A 17,330-nucleotide genomic window follows, 5' to 3' on the forward strand; every position below is an offset into this window, starting at 1 on the left:
GGGGACACAGTGGGCTGATGCCCTCAAAACTGTGTTCTGATCTAGAGGGAGCAGTGAGGTAAAAAGTTTTACAGTAATGGTTCAAAGAGGGCGAGGTCAGCTCGTGGGCAGGCTTCTGATTGGTTGGTGGTGAGGTAAGTGGGAGTCAGCATCATCAGTCTTCTCGTTCCATCAGGTCTGGGGTCTAGTGCTTGTGGGCAGCACTCAATTAACTTCTCCCAACTGGTGGGGGTTCCCATTTCTGTAAAACAACTCAAAAATATTGTTCTGTGTATCCCTGGAAGGGGGACCAGGACCCTGCCCAAGGCTGCACTATTGTTTCTTTTGACTCTTTCTCGCCTCTCTCTGCATCCCCTCCCTTCCCTAATTAGCATCTGTTTGAACCTGCTCTCTAGAACTCTGGGAAGATCATGGAGACTGAATGAAGCCTATTTCCTGTAATCAAGAAAGGGGAACACAGAAAAGGAGCCCCAAAGGGTCCTGTTCAGTATCAGTTCTGATGACTTCATCAGGTCAAAAGGTCAGATTCCATCCAAGCTGACATGTGCATAAGTCATAGTTCCTTAACGGCCTCCTAGCTCCATTTTAGAGAGTTCTCTTTGTAGTACTGACTCCATGTTGATTTTCCTTTCATACATGTTGTACACTTGGATGGTGGTCTTGGTGAGGAAAAGTGAGAAATGTGAATCATTTTAAGCAGATGCAAACGGAGACTTGAGATTGTGGCATTTGATATTATTTCAGTTTTATTTATCATTGATTAGACTTCTTTTACCCCTTTTTGATCCAAGGATTTTCAAAGTCAAAATTAATTTTATATCTGACACAGTGGATTTGTGATAGAGTCACAAATAATAAAAAATGGATTCAGGTGTGTTATATATTAAGCATAAGTGATGCATAACATTTTCCTACCTTTAGTTGCAGCCCTGTTTGAATTATTTTCTACTTTCATTTATTTTTCAACAATTTCATATGGAAAGCAAATTAAGAGGGTTAAAAAACCCAGACAGCCACTTAGAGTAACCTTCCAGGCAACTTTTATAACTTTGAGGACTGCTTTAATTTCAAACATTATAATGAGCATCTCCCAGCTAACAAAGCAATCTTAAAGAAGTCATTTGGAGCTTAGTTTGGGCTAAAGAAGTTTTTTCCCATAAAAGTAGCTGTCAGGAAGACAGCTATACTATGGGTAAAATATCTTTTTATGGACCAGTCTGGGAGCCTAATAGTCATTTAATCCTGTCTCTGGGGGGACTGTAGGTTCAGAGTTGATATCAGGCTGTTGGTTGGCCATAGTAACTATTTTCAATCTGCGAAAGAAAATTCTTCTAGGCATGATGGCTGCTGCCTAATGGCTAAGGCTTCTTGGGAGTAAGCCCCCATTAGTGAATCAACAAGGGTAGTCCATAATTTTAACAATGACCAGATGACTAAATGAGTACTTCAAAGCTAATGCATTTTGAAGCTTTTGTACCTTTAGCTCAGTGGTAAATGCCTTGGGAATAGATATTTCAACAACTTGAAAGATATTTTTTTTTTTTTTTTTGCAGTAAAAATAACTGGATTCTAGTGAAAAGAGATTATTAAGAAGGAAAAAACTCACTGTGCATTTGGCGCTCATCCACTTAAGTACCATCCTAAATATAGTGCATTACAAATGAGCAGCTGCCACAACCCTGCTTGCAGTTTAGTTGGAGACATAAGACGTAAACTTGTGAAACATAGAAACAAATGTGTGGACAGAATGTGAGTACACCCTCAGTGCTACGAGCCCTGACAAACAGGACTTCTGCCATGAGAGAGTGTTCTAGATCTGTGCCATCCTTTATGGCATCCACTAGCCACACCAGGCTATGGAGCATTTGAAATTTAGCTAGAGTGGCCAAAGAACTGAATTTTAAATTTTGTTTAATTTTAATTGATTTAAATGTCAATAGCCACTTAATCTAGTGGCCACAGTATTACACAGCACAGGTAGGCCTTGAACACTTAAGAATTCAGAGTTTGCAGGGGAAATACTGTGGGTTAAAGTAAGAAGGGAAGATTGTCAAATGCTGGGAGACTTCATTGAAAGGAGGGGAGGCATATGTAGGCTGGAATGTCTAAGATCTGGCCATAAAATAGCGTGAGCAAAGCACAATGCTCCTGTAGGGAAGTGGAAGGAAATAAAGGAGATTGGTGCTAATTTGTGGAGGTCCTTGAGTATTAGTGTCAGGATTAGTCCTGAAGGCAACAGGGAATGAGTAAGAATAATGCCTATCAGCTGTGACATATCTTGCAAACACTGAACTCTTGCTAAAGCCTTTCCAATAGAAATGGGTGCTTTAGGAAAATGCAACTGGTGTGGAAAACAGAGGGATGAGAGGGAAGAAAAGACTCCAGGCAGGGCATAAATCTGCATCACAATCTTACCTTTGTTGACTGTGCTTTTCTTGGTCACCTCCCATAACTGACTCTCCTCACCTTCAACATCCTCTTGCCTGTAGTTGAAGTTAGTATTTAAGGTGAGGGTTTTGGACATTTTGGTGAGTCACTCAGTTTTCCTGGGTCTCTCCCATGTATTCATGTTGTTAAACTTTTGCTTGATTTTCTCCTGTTAATCTGTCTCATGTCAGTGTAACTCTTAGACCAGCCAGAAGATCTTAGAAGGGCAGATGAAAATGGCTTCCTTCTTAACAACATGATGTTGATTTGATGTGTTTTCTCTCTCTTTCAACTTCCCTGCAAGTTCTCTTTTAATGTTGCTCCTACAAATCCAAGTTGAAATACTACTTCTTAGATTAATCTAAGAATTATGCCTTTCCCTGGCATAATTCCAGAATCATTGACTTAGGATCTCAGAGGTCTGGAAATTCGTATCTTATGGCATCTTGTATAATGCCTTGCCTATAGCAGGTGCTTTACGTATGTTGGAACTGAAAGGCATAGTGTGTATTTACTCTGTGAGGGGCTGATTGAGATTGAAAACATAGACGAAAATGGGAAGCTAGCATGACCTAAATATTAGAACTCAACAAAGCATGTGCAACAAAAAATAAAACTCCAAGCTATAGACTAATGTTGGTTATTAATAAAGTTGTAAAAACCTTAAATAAAATGTCAAAGTGTCTAATTTAACAGCATTTATGGGATAATCAGTCATGACTGGATAGTGTGTTTATCCTGGGAATTAAATTGTTTAATGCACCATATTGATCAAACAAAAGAGTGAACCCCTATATCACCACAAACACTCAATAGGCAGTGTATAGTATCTATACCCTAGTAGTCACAATCTCATAACAAACTTGAAACGGTACTTGAAATGAGAGAAAGAATATCTTTTACAAAACAGTACGTAACCATAAACTCAGTGGGGAAATAAAGATCTTCCTTGACTTATGCTGGGGTTATGCCCTGAGTATTGGAAGCTGAAAATGCTTTTAATACACCTAACCTATCGAACATCATAGTTTAGCCTTAAATGTGTTCAGAACACTTACATTAGCTTACAGTTGGAAAAACCATCTCACACAAAGCCTATCACATAATAAAGTGTTGAAAATCTCATTAAATTGTTACTGAACCAAACTTGGATCCACCTGCCTGATGCACAGCACAGCCAGTCTACTGACACCAGGTTGTGGTGAAGGATGGGACAGCATTTATTTGCAGGCCTCCAAGCAAGGAGAATGGGCAGCTTGTGCTCAAAAGACCCAAACTCCCTGGTGACTTTAGGCAAGGGTTTTTAAAGCCAACATTATGGGTGAGGGTCATAGGGTGCCTGATCAGCTCATGGACATTCTTCTGATTGGTTGGTGGTAAAGTAACAGGATGGTGTTTCGGGAATCTCAGTCATCAGTCTTCTGGTTCCAACCAGTCTGAGGTCTACGTGCTTTTGTGGTCAGCATGTACTCAACATCCTCCACTTAGTTTCTGCAGAACAGCTCAAAGATATGGATCAGATTGTTATCTGTACCCTTCAGGGGGAACTAGGAGTCCTGTGACTATTGTTTAAGCTATTATTACTTTCCTTGCTTGACTGCTTTCCGTTTCTGCATTTTCCACTTCTTTAATCATTAACTGGATCTTCTCTTTGAAATCTGAGGAAGGCCTAGGAGATGAAAGCTTTTTATACAAACAAACAGGGGACACAGAGGGGCTTGTACCCAGGAGGCCCTTTCAGAGTCCTGCTTGGTTTCACAATGTGTTTAATACTGTACTGAAAGTGAAAAACAATGGTTGTCCGGTTGCAGGATGGTTGTCAGTGTGTCAGTTGTTTCCCCTCTTGATGGTGTGGCTGACTGGAAGCTGTGACTGCTGCCACCCAGCATCATGAGAGGGTCATACTGCATATTGTAAGCCCAGGAAGAGATCAAAGTTCAAAAATTGAAATACAGTTTCTACTGAATGCACATTGCTTTTGTGCCATTTTAGAGTTGAAAAGTGGAAAGCTGAACCATGGTAATTTGGGTACCATCTGTGGTTGGGAGATTCCTATAAAAATCATAAATGAATAAAAGATGTACACTGTTGCAACTAATGAAGTAGGTAAAATGAAGCTGATGAATGCTGTCTGGGGAGTGAAGCTGGCGCTCTCCCACCTGTTTGTGGAAATATGAATCAATACAACTTTTTGGGAATTAACTAGATGGTCTCACAAACCATAAAAATATTCATTCCGTCTGGCTCAGACATTTACTTCTCAGAAATTCTCCTAAGAAAACCTGATATATTGACAAAGAAGTGAACAGGTATTCACTATACCATTAGTTAGAAGAATCAAAAATGACAATAATCCTAATGCCCCACAGTGGGGAAATAGTTGAGACCATTAAGAGGTATCCCTACAGTGGAGTATAATTAGTCATTAGAACTGTTTAAGGCTTTTGATGCTATGAGAATGCTCTTGTGTTGAATTAGAATGATACAAATTGTGTTTAAACATTCCCTCATGGTGTATAAAAATCTTTGTTTCTTGTTGGAAGGGTTATAACTTGTTTTTCTTTTTCTCTGGTTAAATTTCTGAGTTTAGAAATAGCTTCTGATGCATTTCCCAGAATTTAGATAGTTGTATGTTCTGACTATTCCAAATAAAAAAGAGGATGCAAAGAAGCTCATTATGAAAAGCAGCAATATGGTATTTTACAAAAGTTGTCTTTTTATTAAAATTTTTCTTTTATTCTTTTTGATGGGCTTCCCAGGTGGCACTAGTGGTAAAGAATCCCCCTGCCAATGCAGGATACGTAAGAGACATGGGTTTGATTCCTGAGTCAGGAAGATCCCCTGGAAAAGGAAATGGCAACCCACTCTGGTATTCTTGCCTGGAGAATCCCATGGACAGAGGAGTCTGGCATGCTATATCCATGGGGTCACAAAAAGTCCCATGTGGGTTTGATCCCTGAGTCGGACACAACTGAGTGTCTGAGCACACATTCTTTTTGATGGGACGCACATCCACAGGGTTGAAAAATCAAAAATGTATAATAAAATATGAAATCAGAAGTGGTTCTCACACCTCTGTCCCTCATCTGCCCAGTCTTTTCCTTCAAACCAAGCAAGGGCTTGTGTGCTCTCTGCACAGAAAGCTAAATTCTGACAGTAAGTATTTGCTGTGAGTTCAGTTCAGTTCAGTCGCTCAGTCGTGTCTGACTCTTTGCGACCCCATGAACCGCAGCACGCCAGGCCTCCCTGTCTATCACCAACCCCTGGAGTCCACCCAAATCCATGTCCATTGAGTCATTGATACCCTCCAACCATCTCATCCTCTATCGTCCCCTTCTCCTTCTGCCCTTAATCTTTCTCAGCATTAGGGTCTTTTCAAATGAGTCAGCTCTTCACATCAGGTGGCCAAAGTATTGGAGTTTCAGCTTCAACATCAGTCCTTCCAATGAATACCCAGCACTAATCTCCTTTAGGATGGACTGGTTGGATCTCCTTGCAGTCCAAGGCACTCTCAAGAGTCTTCTCCAATACCACAGTTCAAAAGCATCAATTTTTCGGCGCTCAGCTTTCTTTATAGTCCAACTCTCACATCCATACATGACCATTGGAAAAACCATAGCCTTGACTAAAAGGACCTTTGTTGACAAAGTAATGTCTCTGCTTTTTAATGTGCTGTCTAGGTTGGTCATAACTTTCCTTCCAAGGAGTGAGCGTCTTTTAATTTCCTGGCTGCAGTCACCATCTGCAGTGATTTTGGAGCACCCCCCAAATAAAGTCTGACACTGTTTTCACTGTTTCCCCATCTATTTCCCATTAAGTGATGGGACCGGATGCCATAATCTTAGTTTTCTGAAGGTTGAGCTTTAAGCCAACTTTTTTACTCTCCTCTTTTACTTTCATCAAGAGGCTCTTTAGTTCCTCTTCACTTTCTGCCATAATGGTGGTGTCATCTGCATATCTGAGGTTATTGATATTTCTCCCGGCAGTCTTGACTCCAGCTTGTGCTTCTTCCAGCCCAGCGTTTCTCATGATGTACTCTGCATGTAAGTTAACTAAGCAGGGTGACAATATACAGCCTTGACATACTTCTTTTCCTATTTGGAACCAGTCTGTTGTTCCATGTCCAGTTCTAACTGTTGCTTCCTGACCTGCATACAGGTTTCTCAAGAGCAAGGGTTTATTGCAGGCGCCAGGAAAGGGAGTGGGAGACAAACCTCAGATCCTCTCCAACTTGGTCTTCCTTTTAAAAGGCAAGAACAAAGAGGCTGAGGTTAGGGCCTTTCCTAGTGCTCCAGTGCTTAGGACTCTGTGCTTTCACTATATGGGGTTTGGGTTCAATCCCTGGTTGAGAACTAAGATCCCACATGCCATTTGGTGTGGCCAAAAAAAAAAAATACTGCGGTTAATCATTGCCTTGTGACATTTGTTAATCACAGTTTCAGAAGTCAGGATGTCTAAGGTTTCTGAGTCTTTGGCCAGCTGATCTTGGGGAGGGGATGATCTGTTAGCTCATCTTGCCCTGGAGAAACAACCTGAGTGCTTTAAGGATGCTATCCACAGGAGCACTTGCAGTCCTCTGACTCTGGTTGATTAGCGTTCAGATAGCACAGGATTGAGCTCAAAAGGGATGAGAAAGGGAAAAAAGAATTTTTAAAAATGTTCTACCACTGTTAAGATTTATGTCTGCTTTATCTTTACTTATTTATTTTAAATTTTTTGGCCACACTGCTCAGCATGTGGGATCTTAGTTCCTCAACCAGGGATTGAACCTTCACCCTGTGCAGTGGAAGTGCAAAGTGTTAAACCACTCGACTGCCAGGGAATCCCTGGGAAAAAGAAGATTTTAATAGGTTAATCATAAACTCAGCAGGGGGATTCAGTTTTAGGGGGACTAGACATGTAAACACTAACTGACATGTAAACACTGATACTCTTTGTGTGTGTGTGTGTCCTTTCAGAGAATTTTTTTTAGCTCATGCTCATTGGAAGGGTGATTGGGAAAAAAATGTTTAATGAGGCTCATTAGGAGGGTGATAATGAACAGAAAGGTCAAGATGCTGATCAAAGAGAATGTGTGCAGCACTGATAATTTGCTGGTGTTTCTGAGGAGAGGAGAGTGGAGGTCAGGATAAAAACCTGGCTTCCATGGCACCACTGTCGTGGGCTATCATGACCAGCTTGTACTCATATGGCTTTCTCATTTTAACTGTCAGGTGAGGGGCAGAAGAAAGTTAGTCTCCTCCCACGTTCCCCAGTCTCTCCCTCCCTCCCCTGAACTGGACTCAGCTTGTGGAACTTGAGGGCTAGCTGCTTCTCAGATACCCAGAATCCCGGCAGCACAGGATGCCAGATTTGGAGGGCCCTGCCTTCCTGTCCTTTTTATTTTTCACATCACATACCAGAACCAAGGCCACCTGTTCGGTCATGGAGTAAAACTGACTCTCTGGACCTGTGTTCCTTCTGCTCCCCCAGAGGATCAGTGATTGAAAAGGCACAGCTGGTGCTGGGAGATGACTTTAAAGACAAGTGTCTGTTCTGTGAAGTCTGTTTCTTACTACCCATTGACTAGAGTGGAATGTGAGTTGATGTTGGGAATGATGTGATCCCCTGCATGGCTGCAGAGGGAGAGCAGGGAGAAGGTTATTCTGGTGGACAAGTGGAGGAAGGGATTTGGTTTGACTCATCAGAATTCTTTCCAAGTCTCTGCCACCATTTTTGTGGTCTTGGTCAAGATCATGAACTATTCTGGGCCCCCCTCTTTTTTTTTTACTTTATAGATCTGTAAATTAGATACATCAAATTAAGGTTACTTTCAAATCTAGTAAGCTACAGGAGTCAGTACTTGACAAGGTGAGACATGTTTGAGGATTTCTTTATTCAGTAATTAGACCTCAGTGTTGGATCATTACAATTGTCAAGAATTAAGTGGTGACATTGGTGGTTTTGTACAGAGTAGGACCACATCCCAGGCACTCTTCTTCCAGTACTGAGAATGATATTTTTTTCTTTCCTTCACTGGGATATCTTTTTCACCAACACCTGGAATTCTTCGAAACTAACTTCTCCATCTCCATTCTTGTCTAGTTCTTCAAAAAGCTCATCGAGGGTGCTTGGACCCTGGTTTTAGACAAAAAAGAGGGAATATAAAAGGGGGAGAAACAAATCAGTTACTGCTGCACATTAAATTAGACACCACATCTGTGTTCCAAGAAGGCAACTGAGTTTTCAGTCACATGTTACTGACAGTGAGAGATGAAAAAAAAAAAACTTTAGTTGTAGCATTGCTTCATGTCACAGAGCTGACTACCACCCCCATTTAAAAAAAAAACAACCAACTATATCACATTTATTATTTTGAAATTAATAATGCATATTTTAAAATATTTGGTTTCCTTTGTAATCTAAATCATTCTTTTGAGAAGTCCCAGGGCTTCACTTGGCTGCTGAGGGGCCCTGCTCTAAGGTTTCCCTGGGAGCTAGGTCAGCATCCAGCTCCAGGGCTGAGCCAGCATATGACCAGGGGCTTGCTGTGGGCCAGCTCTATGACAAAGCTTTTCCTTAGCCTGTGTAATTCTCCCAGCTGCCTTGTAGGGGAGATCCACATTACGGATGGGGAAACAGGCTTTGAGACGACTTGCCCAGGGCTCCCAGCTGGTAAGAAGGGGATTGGGGTTCAAACATTGACTCTAGAGCTCAACCCCTTGATTAGCAACCATCCCATTTTTTCCCCCAAATCGTGTGTTGCAGCCCACTTCTACGCAAGGTGACTTTGGCTCAGTGGTTCTTACACCAGGTAGGCAGGCTTGCTGACCTTAGTAAACCCAAGGTGATTGGTGGTCTTACTCCCAGAGCTTCCAGTTCACTAGGCTTGGAGTCAGATCTGAGAATCTATATTTCCAACAAGTTCCTGGGCAGTGCTGATGCTGAGAACCAACCACTCAGAGAACCACTGCTTGTTATCAAAACATCAGATCGTGTTCAGCCCGACTCCCTTTCGTCTCCTGGTATTGCTGTAGTGACTTAAGCAGACTTAATTTTGTCTTTGCTGTAGGGGTGGAAAAATTTCCCTCCTTCCCTTCTGGGTTCTTTGGCTGGTCTATTGATTAAATTGACACAGACAGATTAACAGGAGAAAAACAAGTTTAATTATATAACGTATGGGGTACCCATAAAAATTTGAGACCCAAAGGGCAACCAGGTAACTGAGGCTTATATAACATCCTGAGCTAAGGATACAAAGGGAAGGAAGGCCATTCATAGGAAGGCAGAGATGTTTGGAAAACAAAAGTTTAGCCTGTTATACATTTCTAAGGAAAAAAGGAATCTATAGCAAGAGCTCTCTTCCTGGGACAGGCTCCCCTTTCCAATGTAAATTTAGGCAGTTGAGTGGGAGGTAAAGAGCTTTCCCTGAATCTTCTGGGTTTTGATTCCTTTTAGTTCAAAATAATCTCCATGCTTAAGTGGCATATTTCGGGGAGACTTGTTCTGAGCCCCTTCACTACCATAAAACTCTAATCGCAAAGCCATTACAACTCTGAATTTAAGGTAAGGAGTCTCTTTGGCAAAATGGTATCCAGGAAACCTATTGAAATAGCAGTTTAGTTTGTAAGTCAGCTTCAAAAACCTTTTTTGAATTCTGGTAGAAAACACATAACATTCCCCAGCTTAACTATTTTTAAGTATACAGTTCAGTAATGTTAAGTGTGTTCACATTGTTGTGCAGCAAATCTCTACATCAAGGTATGTTTTAACCCCTAAGATTCCTACAAAGACATTTGACACTTAAGCTATGCTCACAAGACCGAACTGTAAGCTATTCAACACCTGTTTTACAAAAAGTCTGTATGGAAATACAATCAGTACATGACTTCATATGTAGATTTTTCACAACTTACCACTAGTCATTCTACCTTTATCCAAATTAGAAAAGTCATATGTGCTTTTTATAGGAAATACATAAAATATAGAAAAATGCAGAAAAGTTCACCAATCTTACCTTTAAAAACAACTTGACTAGATTGCCTAGGCTTTCCTATCAGATTATTATTTTTCTTCTTTTTCTTAATTTTTTTATTATTCCTATTATTATTTTTATTCCTTTTGGAAAAATTTAAGAGTTTTTTTAAAAGTTAAATCTTTCTCAGAAATGTTGGTTTTTAATTAGAAAGTCTCTTGTTCTGCTAGTGCCTTTAACTTTTTAAAAGTTATTTCACATTTTAACTGTAAGAAAATTGATTATAAGGTCATCAAATTCAGCTACTTCGCTTTTTAGTACTAGAAACAGAAACCTCAACAACTAAAACTAGAAACCTCACATGTCGTCTTATTGGCAAAAGGGACATTTCTGGTTAAAATACGAGAACCAGATTCTCAAGTTAGAGCTAAATAGGGACCAAGTCAAATGTAACAGTTAGTTGCACAGTTGCTTCCATTTTGAAGATGATTTTTAGTTCCAAGGGAAAGAAAGGGTATAGGAGCAAAGAGAATCAGTTTTTCCCTGTTTCTTATTGCCTCTAGATGCGTTTTGATTTTGACAACTCTGGGATGGTTTTGATGAGAAACTTTATGGCTGGGGAAATGTAATCCTTTCCTGAAAGTTGTTTAGAAATGTATTGTTGCTCATTAACACAAACTTAGGTGCTTAACACAAATGTAAATGCTTTTGAAATAGAAATGGGTGTCGCAGGAGGGCAATTTATCAGCATGAAGCCGGTTTCCTTAACAGATTGCCAACTAAGTGTTGGTCTAGTTGAGAGATCCTACCTATAACAGAGAAGCACATCCAAGTCCAACTTCTATAATTGTACAGGTCTCTTTGTTTTCCTAAAGCCTGACACAGAGGTGCCGAACCCAGACTGAAGGACTTAGTATGTTTGCTTGGCAACCTGGGGGTCTTCCAAACCTATCTTGGTAAAAGTACAATCGTGGCTTCTGTTTACTATGACTGGGCACCTCGGGAATTGTGTGTCAAGGCTGGGGGTGACAGATGGCAGAGCCCGTTCTTTCTAGGAGCTTGCCGTCTGAAATGTAGCCTGCCCCAGAGGAGGAAGGCACGCATTCAAGTGTCCTCTCTCAGGTGATGCCCACACCTCGGCTGCTGGGTGCTCTGCTCCAAATGGAGCTCTGATCAGTGTCATCGAGGACCTTAGCCTCTCCCTGAGTCCTCTCTTCTCCCCGCCCTTCCCACGATCCCTGCCCTGTCAGTGGACTCTGCGGTGGTGCACTCACCTTCAGCAAACTGGGGAATTCCGTCTGAAGCAGTAGCTTCAGCTCCTCCTTGGACAGTTGGTTTGGATCACCTTCTTTGGCTGCATATTTTTCGAAAATGCCCTTCAGTTCTTCTGGAGACTTTTTGGCACTCATTTTGGTGTCCTGTAAGTTGGGAAAACAATGAATTTACCAGAAAGCCAGAGTACTTCATACTGATGATAGCCAGCAGGAGTTGAGTGCTTTTGGGCAACGTGAGAGAGAACAAAAGGGGAGGGGAGGAGATAAAAAGGAAGAGGAGGAAGAGAGAGGAGGGTAGGAACTGTGGAAATGGCAATGTACCAGTGATTGCTAATGAATGTGTTTTTAAAATAATCATCTTAGATAGTATGTGAAATGTCTGTTCTTAGAGTACATCTGTTAGAAGATAGGCTTTGAAGTCAAATACATCTGTTAGAAGATAGGCTTTGAAGTCAAATACTTTTACTAGTAATTATGACATTCTTCACTTGTACCTGATCTGCACACTGTAGGCTGTGGTCTTGAAGAAACCTGACCACAGCTTCTAGCCTCTTAAGTTACTGGTAATATCTTTAGATGGCACAAATCCACTTTTTCTCTAGACCATGGTCTTTCACACCATTCTGAAAGGAAGCAGAAAGAGCTACAGGTAGTACTAAAAGCACACTTACCTGGCCGTTCAGCAGTGAGGCAGCTAGAAGAACCAAATAGGAGTGTGAGGAGCTGAACCGGATCCTGTGACTTTTATAGTCTTAACAGACACACCACCCTGATTGTGAAATTTTCCTTTTGTTTGCCATTTAAGGGTAATTATTAATGGTTTTTGAAACCCAATCTTAAGACTGCATGAACTTCATAATTAAGGTCAAGATCCAATAAAGGGCCACCTCGATGGTTACTTAATGGTTCAGAGTCCCAAGAGTACGCTTGGATTCTTTACTCCTTAGATTATATTTTCTCTCCAAAGTGGAATTAGGATATTTTCTCACTGTTCATATTTCAGAAAGCTCAAATATGAAGGGTTGGGTTTTTTTAATTTAGTTTCCTATTTAGTTTTGAAAAAAATAATTTTCTGCACATCAAGAAAAAAATTTTGAAATAAAAGATCAAATACTAAATAGTTTTAAAAATTTATGTGTAGCCTTTAAAGTCTCTTTGTGCATATTAGGTGCCTAAATTATTTATTATTTATTTATTTATTACAAAGTTTATTCTTAAATATAATAGTTTCCAAGACAGCACTTCATTCTAGCTATAGATGGCAACAGATATTATGGCAAGGAATCCACATGTTTGCACAGAAATGGAACTAAGGGTCATCATTGCCTCAGACACAAGGGACAGCTTACTTTTTTCCAGATTTCTTAATTCTGGAACCCATGACCAGGGAGCCTTTCCCCGAGGCCTTAGCTTTCAGCTCTTATTTTTAGTTTCTTCTACCCTACCTTCTGTTTCTGTTTGAAGCCTTATCTCGTCCATCTCCTTGTCTTGCTTCTTGGGCTGCTTCAGGGGCTTCTTGCCTCCTTTGGGGCTCCGACATGGCACCTGCCGCCCCTTCCCCGGACTCTGCTACCCGAAGCGGCTTAAATTTTTAAATAATAATGAATAAAGTATCATCAAGAAGCAGATTTAAGAAGTGGGGGTGGGAGGAAGATACACAATAATTTGTGATTTCATTTGGCAAAGCAATATTGCCGAGTAGCATGGTCTTTTTTTCAGCTTTTTCATTATTTGTTGTTCCCATATGTGCTTTTAATTTCTTCATTGTTTTTCCTTGCCAAATCTATTTTGTTAATCATTCTAAAAACTTGTGAAAACAGTTGACTTACTTTTATTCAATTGGAATTACTTAAAACTTTTGGAACTGCCAGGATTTAAAATTGGAGACTAATTTTATTTCTCTTGGAAAGAGTTTCATGAAAGAATTAGGACATTTCCCGGGAACATTATTCCAATACTGATTGTAACTCACAAGAAGGGGTTCCAGATCAACTTTAAAAGCACTTACAAGCATTTAAATACTTGTATACATCCATACTTTTATGGACCTTTTCTATTTTTAATTTATTTTCCTCTGACCCTTTGTTATATTATGTACAGATTCAGGATTGAAATATTGCACTATATTTCTCTCTGTGCTTTTCAGTTCTAAAATTCTAAGGCCTTACTTACCTTGAAGAACAAATGTGAAATCTTATGTATAGAATTTCTTGAAAGCTCCCACCAATCCTGAGCCTTGATCATTCCATGTATTTTAGCTGTCTTGTGTATGTTATTCTAGCCTTTATTACAGATTATTTGACTATGATATGCATCAGTGGGGTCCCCTGTGGCTCAGATGGTAGCATCTGCCTGCAATGCAGGAGACGTGGGTTCGATGCCTGGGTTGGGAGGATCCCCTGGAGAAAGGCATGGCAACCTACTCCAGTATTCTTGCCAGGAGAATTCCATGGACAGGAGAGCCTGGTGGACTACAGACATGGGGTTGCAGAGTTGGACATGACTGAGCAACTGAGACACTTCCATGCATAGTACTGATTGTGTGTTAACTCACTTCTTAAAGACAGGCATTTTGCTTTTACTTGTAAAATATAAAAAAATAGTGTTCTGATTTTGGTAATGTATTTTAATCAAGATTTTAGAGAATTTCTCAGGTTTTTATACTTACGCTCTGTTTTACCTGGGAGGAAGGAGGCTTTTGTTGAATGGTTATGAAAAGAAATATGTTTTTCATATAACACATTTTTTTTTAAAGATTCAAATCTACAGAAAATTTTTAGGAAAAGTCAATGAATACCAACCCAACTTTCGCTCAGATTTACTAGTTACTAACATTTCCACATTTGCTTTCTTTTTCTATGGACAACCCTTCCCGCCTCAACCATTTGAGAATCAGTTACAGACATCCAGACAGCCACTAAATACCTCAGCATCTTATTTACTAAGGGCAAAGACATCCTCCTGCACAACCAAAGTGCCATTCGTTGTCACAGCCTGTATTCACATCTCATCATTGGTTGATACAGCATCTTAAATCATCTGTTCTCTCAAATTAGCACTTGTGAGCTAAAATCAACATGGTAATTGTTTTATTTCTTGAGTCTATATTGAAGAAATGATTTTTTAAAATATTTACTTCATTCCCCTTGTGGCATGTGGGATCTTTTCCTTGTGGCACGTGGGATCTGTTTCCCTGACTAGGGATCAAACCCGGGCCCTCTGCATTGGGAGCACAGAGTCTTAGCCCCTGGACCACCAGGGACATCCCAAAGAAATGATTTTAATAATTATATATGATCTTAATAACAGTATATCTATATGATTTTAACAAGTATATATTGTATGACATAATACATATTATCTATAACACATGACATATTGTATATATGACACGTGTGTGAGCATGTGTGTATATAAAACTAACTCTAAGAAAAACATTTGAAACAGTATTGGTTAACAGTCTTTTAGGCTTCCTATCTCTAGTTTCAAGGGAGAACCTCTGATTAAAGCAGGCCCAGTGCTGCTTGTTGTCAGAAGTTAGGCTTGTAGTAAACGCTAACGGAGGGCTTGGCTTCTCTGGTGGCTCAGTGGTAAAGAATCCTCCTGCCAATGCAGGAGATGTGGGTTTGATCCCTGGGTTGAGAAGATTCCTTAGAGAAGGAAATGGCAACCCACTCCAGTGTTCTTCCTGGAAAATCCCATGGACAGAGGAACCTGGGGGCTATAGTTCATAGGGTCGCAAAAGAGTCAGACGCGGCTTAGCAACTGAACAACCACAGCAAACGCTCACAGAACTGGAAAAACACCCCATTGATCCTCTTGTATTGTTACTTGCTCACCTCTGCCAGTGACCTCTCTTGTCTCTTATTTTTCTCTTCACCTGTAGACTCAAGCATGGGGGTAAACCTGAAGTGGGAAACATGAAATCCACCAATAGATATTCTTATGAAACATTAACTAAAAATATATGGAGATGGGCGATAAATACAGGGTGTGTTCAAAAGAGTGCATTTTTAAACCAGAGAAAGTGGAAAAAATGACAGGCACAAGATGGGTAATGGAAAAATGGAGAGGCAAAGGTTATTTCACCTGACTGTTCAATTGCTTGATCTTTGGACAGACTTCAGTTTTTCCTAGGAAAGCTGAGAGTAACTTACTTTACAAGCTCGGGCTACCACAGGCTTTGGTGGCCAGGTTACTCTACTCAAAGGCCACAACAGCAGTGCCTCAGAAAGCGCCTCTGGGCCCCGCATAGCAAAATGGGTATGAAGTGCTGTCTCTGAGTTCCTGTTTTCTTTGATGCTGAGGTCTGGAAGAAATCCCGACTTCCAAAGCACTGCTGTCCATAAAAGGGAGCCCTCTACCCACCTCCATGATGGTGTTCACCTTCCACTTCTAGCCTTTGCCCTGGGTTCCTCCTAACCCATGACTATTGAAGGCTGCTTTTTTTTTTTTTAATTGGGCTTCTCTGGTGGCTCAACTGGTAAAGAACCCGGCTGCAATGCAGGAGACCTGGGTTCTATCTCTGGGTTGGGAAGATTCCCTGGAGAAGGGAACAGCTTACCCAATCCAGTATTCTGGCCTAGAGAATTCCATGGACCGTAGAGTCCATGGGGTTGCAAAGAGTCAGACATGATTGAGCGACTTTCACTTTTTTTTAATTAAAAAAATTATTTATTTAGTTTATTTTTGGTTCTACTGAATCTTTGTTGCTGCACGGGCTTTTCTGTAATTGCGATGAGTGGGGGGCTACTCTCTAGCTGTGGTGCTCAAACATCTCATTGCAGTGGCTTTTCTTGTTGTTGAGCACGGGCTCTAGGCTTGTGGGCTTCAGTAGTTGTGGCTCTAGAGCACAGGCTCAGTAGTTGTGTCACATGGGCTTAGTTGCTCCACGGCATGTAGGATCTTCCTGGACCAGGGATTGAACCCGTGTCTCATGCATTGGCAGGTGGATTCTTTACCACTGAGCCACCAGGGAAGCTGCCTCCACACATGACCTGTTAGCTCCAGAAGTTCTACAGCATCCCTGTGAAGTGGATGCTCATGTATGGAGATGGGCAAGGACCCAGTCAAGGTCGCACATCACTGGGAACTGGCAGAGTTGGAATTCAAGTCTGAGGTCAGGCTGCACTCTCAGCCACCATGTCACCTGCCTGGTCCCAGGAGTAGGTTTCTGTGAGGAGAGCTGATCAACAATGTTAGTGTGAGGCCCAGAGGTAGGACTTAGACTTGTGTCATAATCACACCTGGAAGGTATGAGTCTTCTTTTCCTGGTGTAAATAACATAGACCTTCTTTACTGATGGAAAAAACCAGATTTCAAAAGCTGGAAAATATGTACATATTTCTAAGACTGCTCAATACTTTGACCATTGAAGATTCCATCCTCACGCTGCCCTGAGGCTGCAGGGCAGTGCTGGCCCTGTATCATGTGTATCAGGTGAGAGCTGGGCTTGGGTGCAGTGTGCCTCAGCCTCAGAGCAGGCCACTGCCCCTCCCCTTCTGTCTGCAACTTGGTCTCAGAGACTCTCTACTCCATGTAGGCTCACTGACCAGTCCGTGGGCCTCCTCTCTTAATTTTTAATTAAAATCCAGGGAGATTTAATGATGGAGTGCTTGATCCGAACCTGACACTGTGCTGAACTCTGGTGGAGCTAAAGAAGATCTACTCCTTGT

The 17,330-nt window shown here is 41.1% G+C and overlaps 2 protein-coding genes across 7 annotated transcripts in view; one reads left to right on the forward strand and one right to left on the reverse strand.

Moving 5' to 3' along the window:
* CTPS2 (CTP synthase 2) overlaps window positions 1–17,330 on the forward strand; it is a 113,323-nt gene that overhangs the window by 51,193 nt on the left and 44,800 nt on the right. The gene's annotated exons all lie outside the window — the stretch shown is intronic.
* Window positions 8,284–12,372, reverse strand: S100G (S100 calcium binding protein G). The gene is made up of 3 exons (NM_174257.3): window positions 12,327–12,372; window positions 11,656–11,799; window positions 8,284–8,544 (listed from the first exon to the last, which is right to left on the reverse strand). The coding sequence occupies exons 2-3, from the start codon at window positions 11,788–11,790 to the stop codon at window positions 8,440–8,442; spliced, it is 240 nt and encodes a 79-aa protein (NP_776682.1). The 5' UTR covers window positions 11,791–11,799; window positions 12,327–12,372; the 3' UTR covers window positions 8,284–8,439.

Source organism: Bos taurus, chromosome X (assembly GCF_002263795.3).
Source record: "Bos taurus isolate L1 Dominette 01449 registration number 42190680 breed Hereford chromosome X, ARS-UCD2.0, whole genome shotgun sequence".
Taxonomy (NCBI): domain Eukaryota; kingdom Metazoa; phylum Chordata; class Mammalia; order Artiodactyla; family Bovidae; genus Bos; species Bos taurus.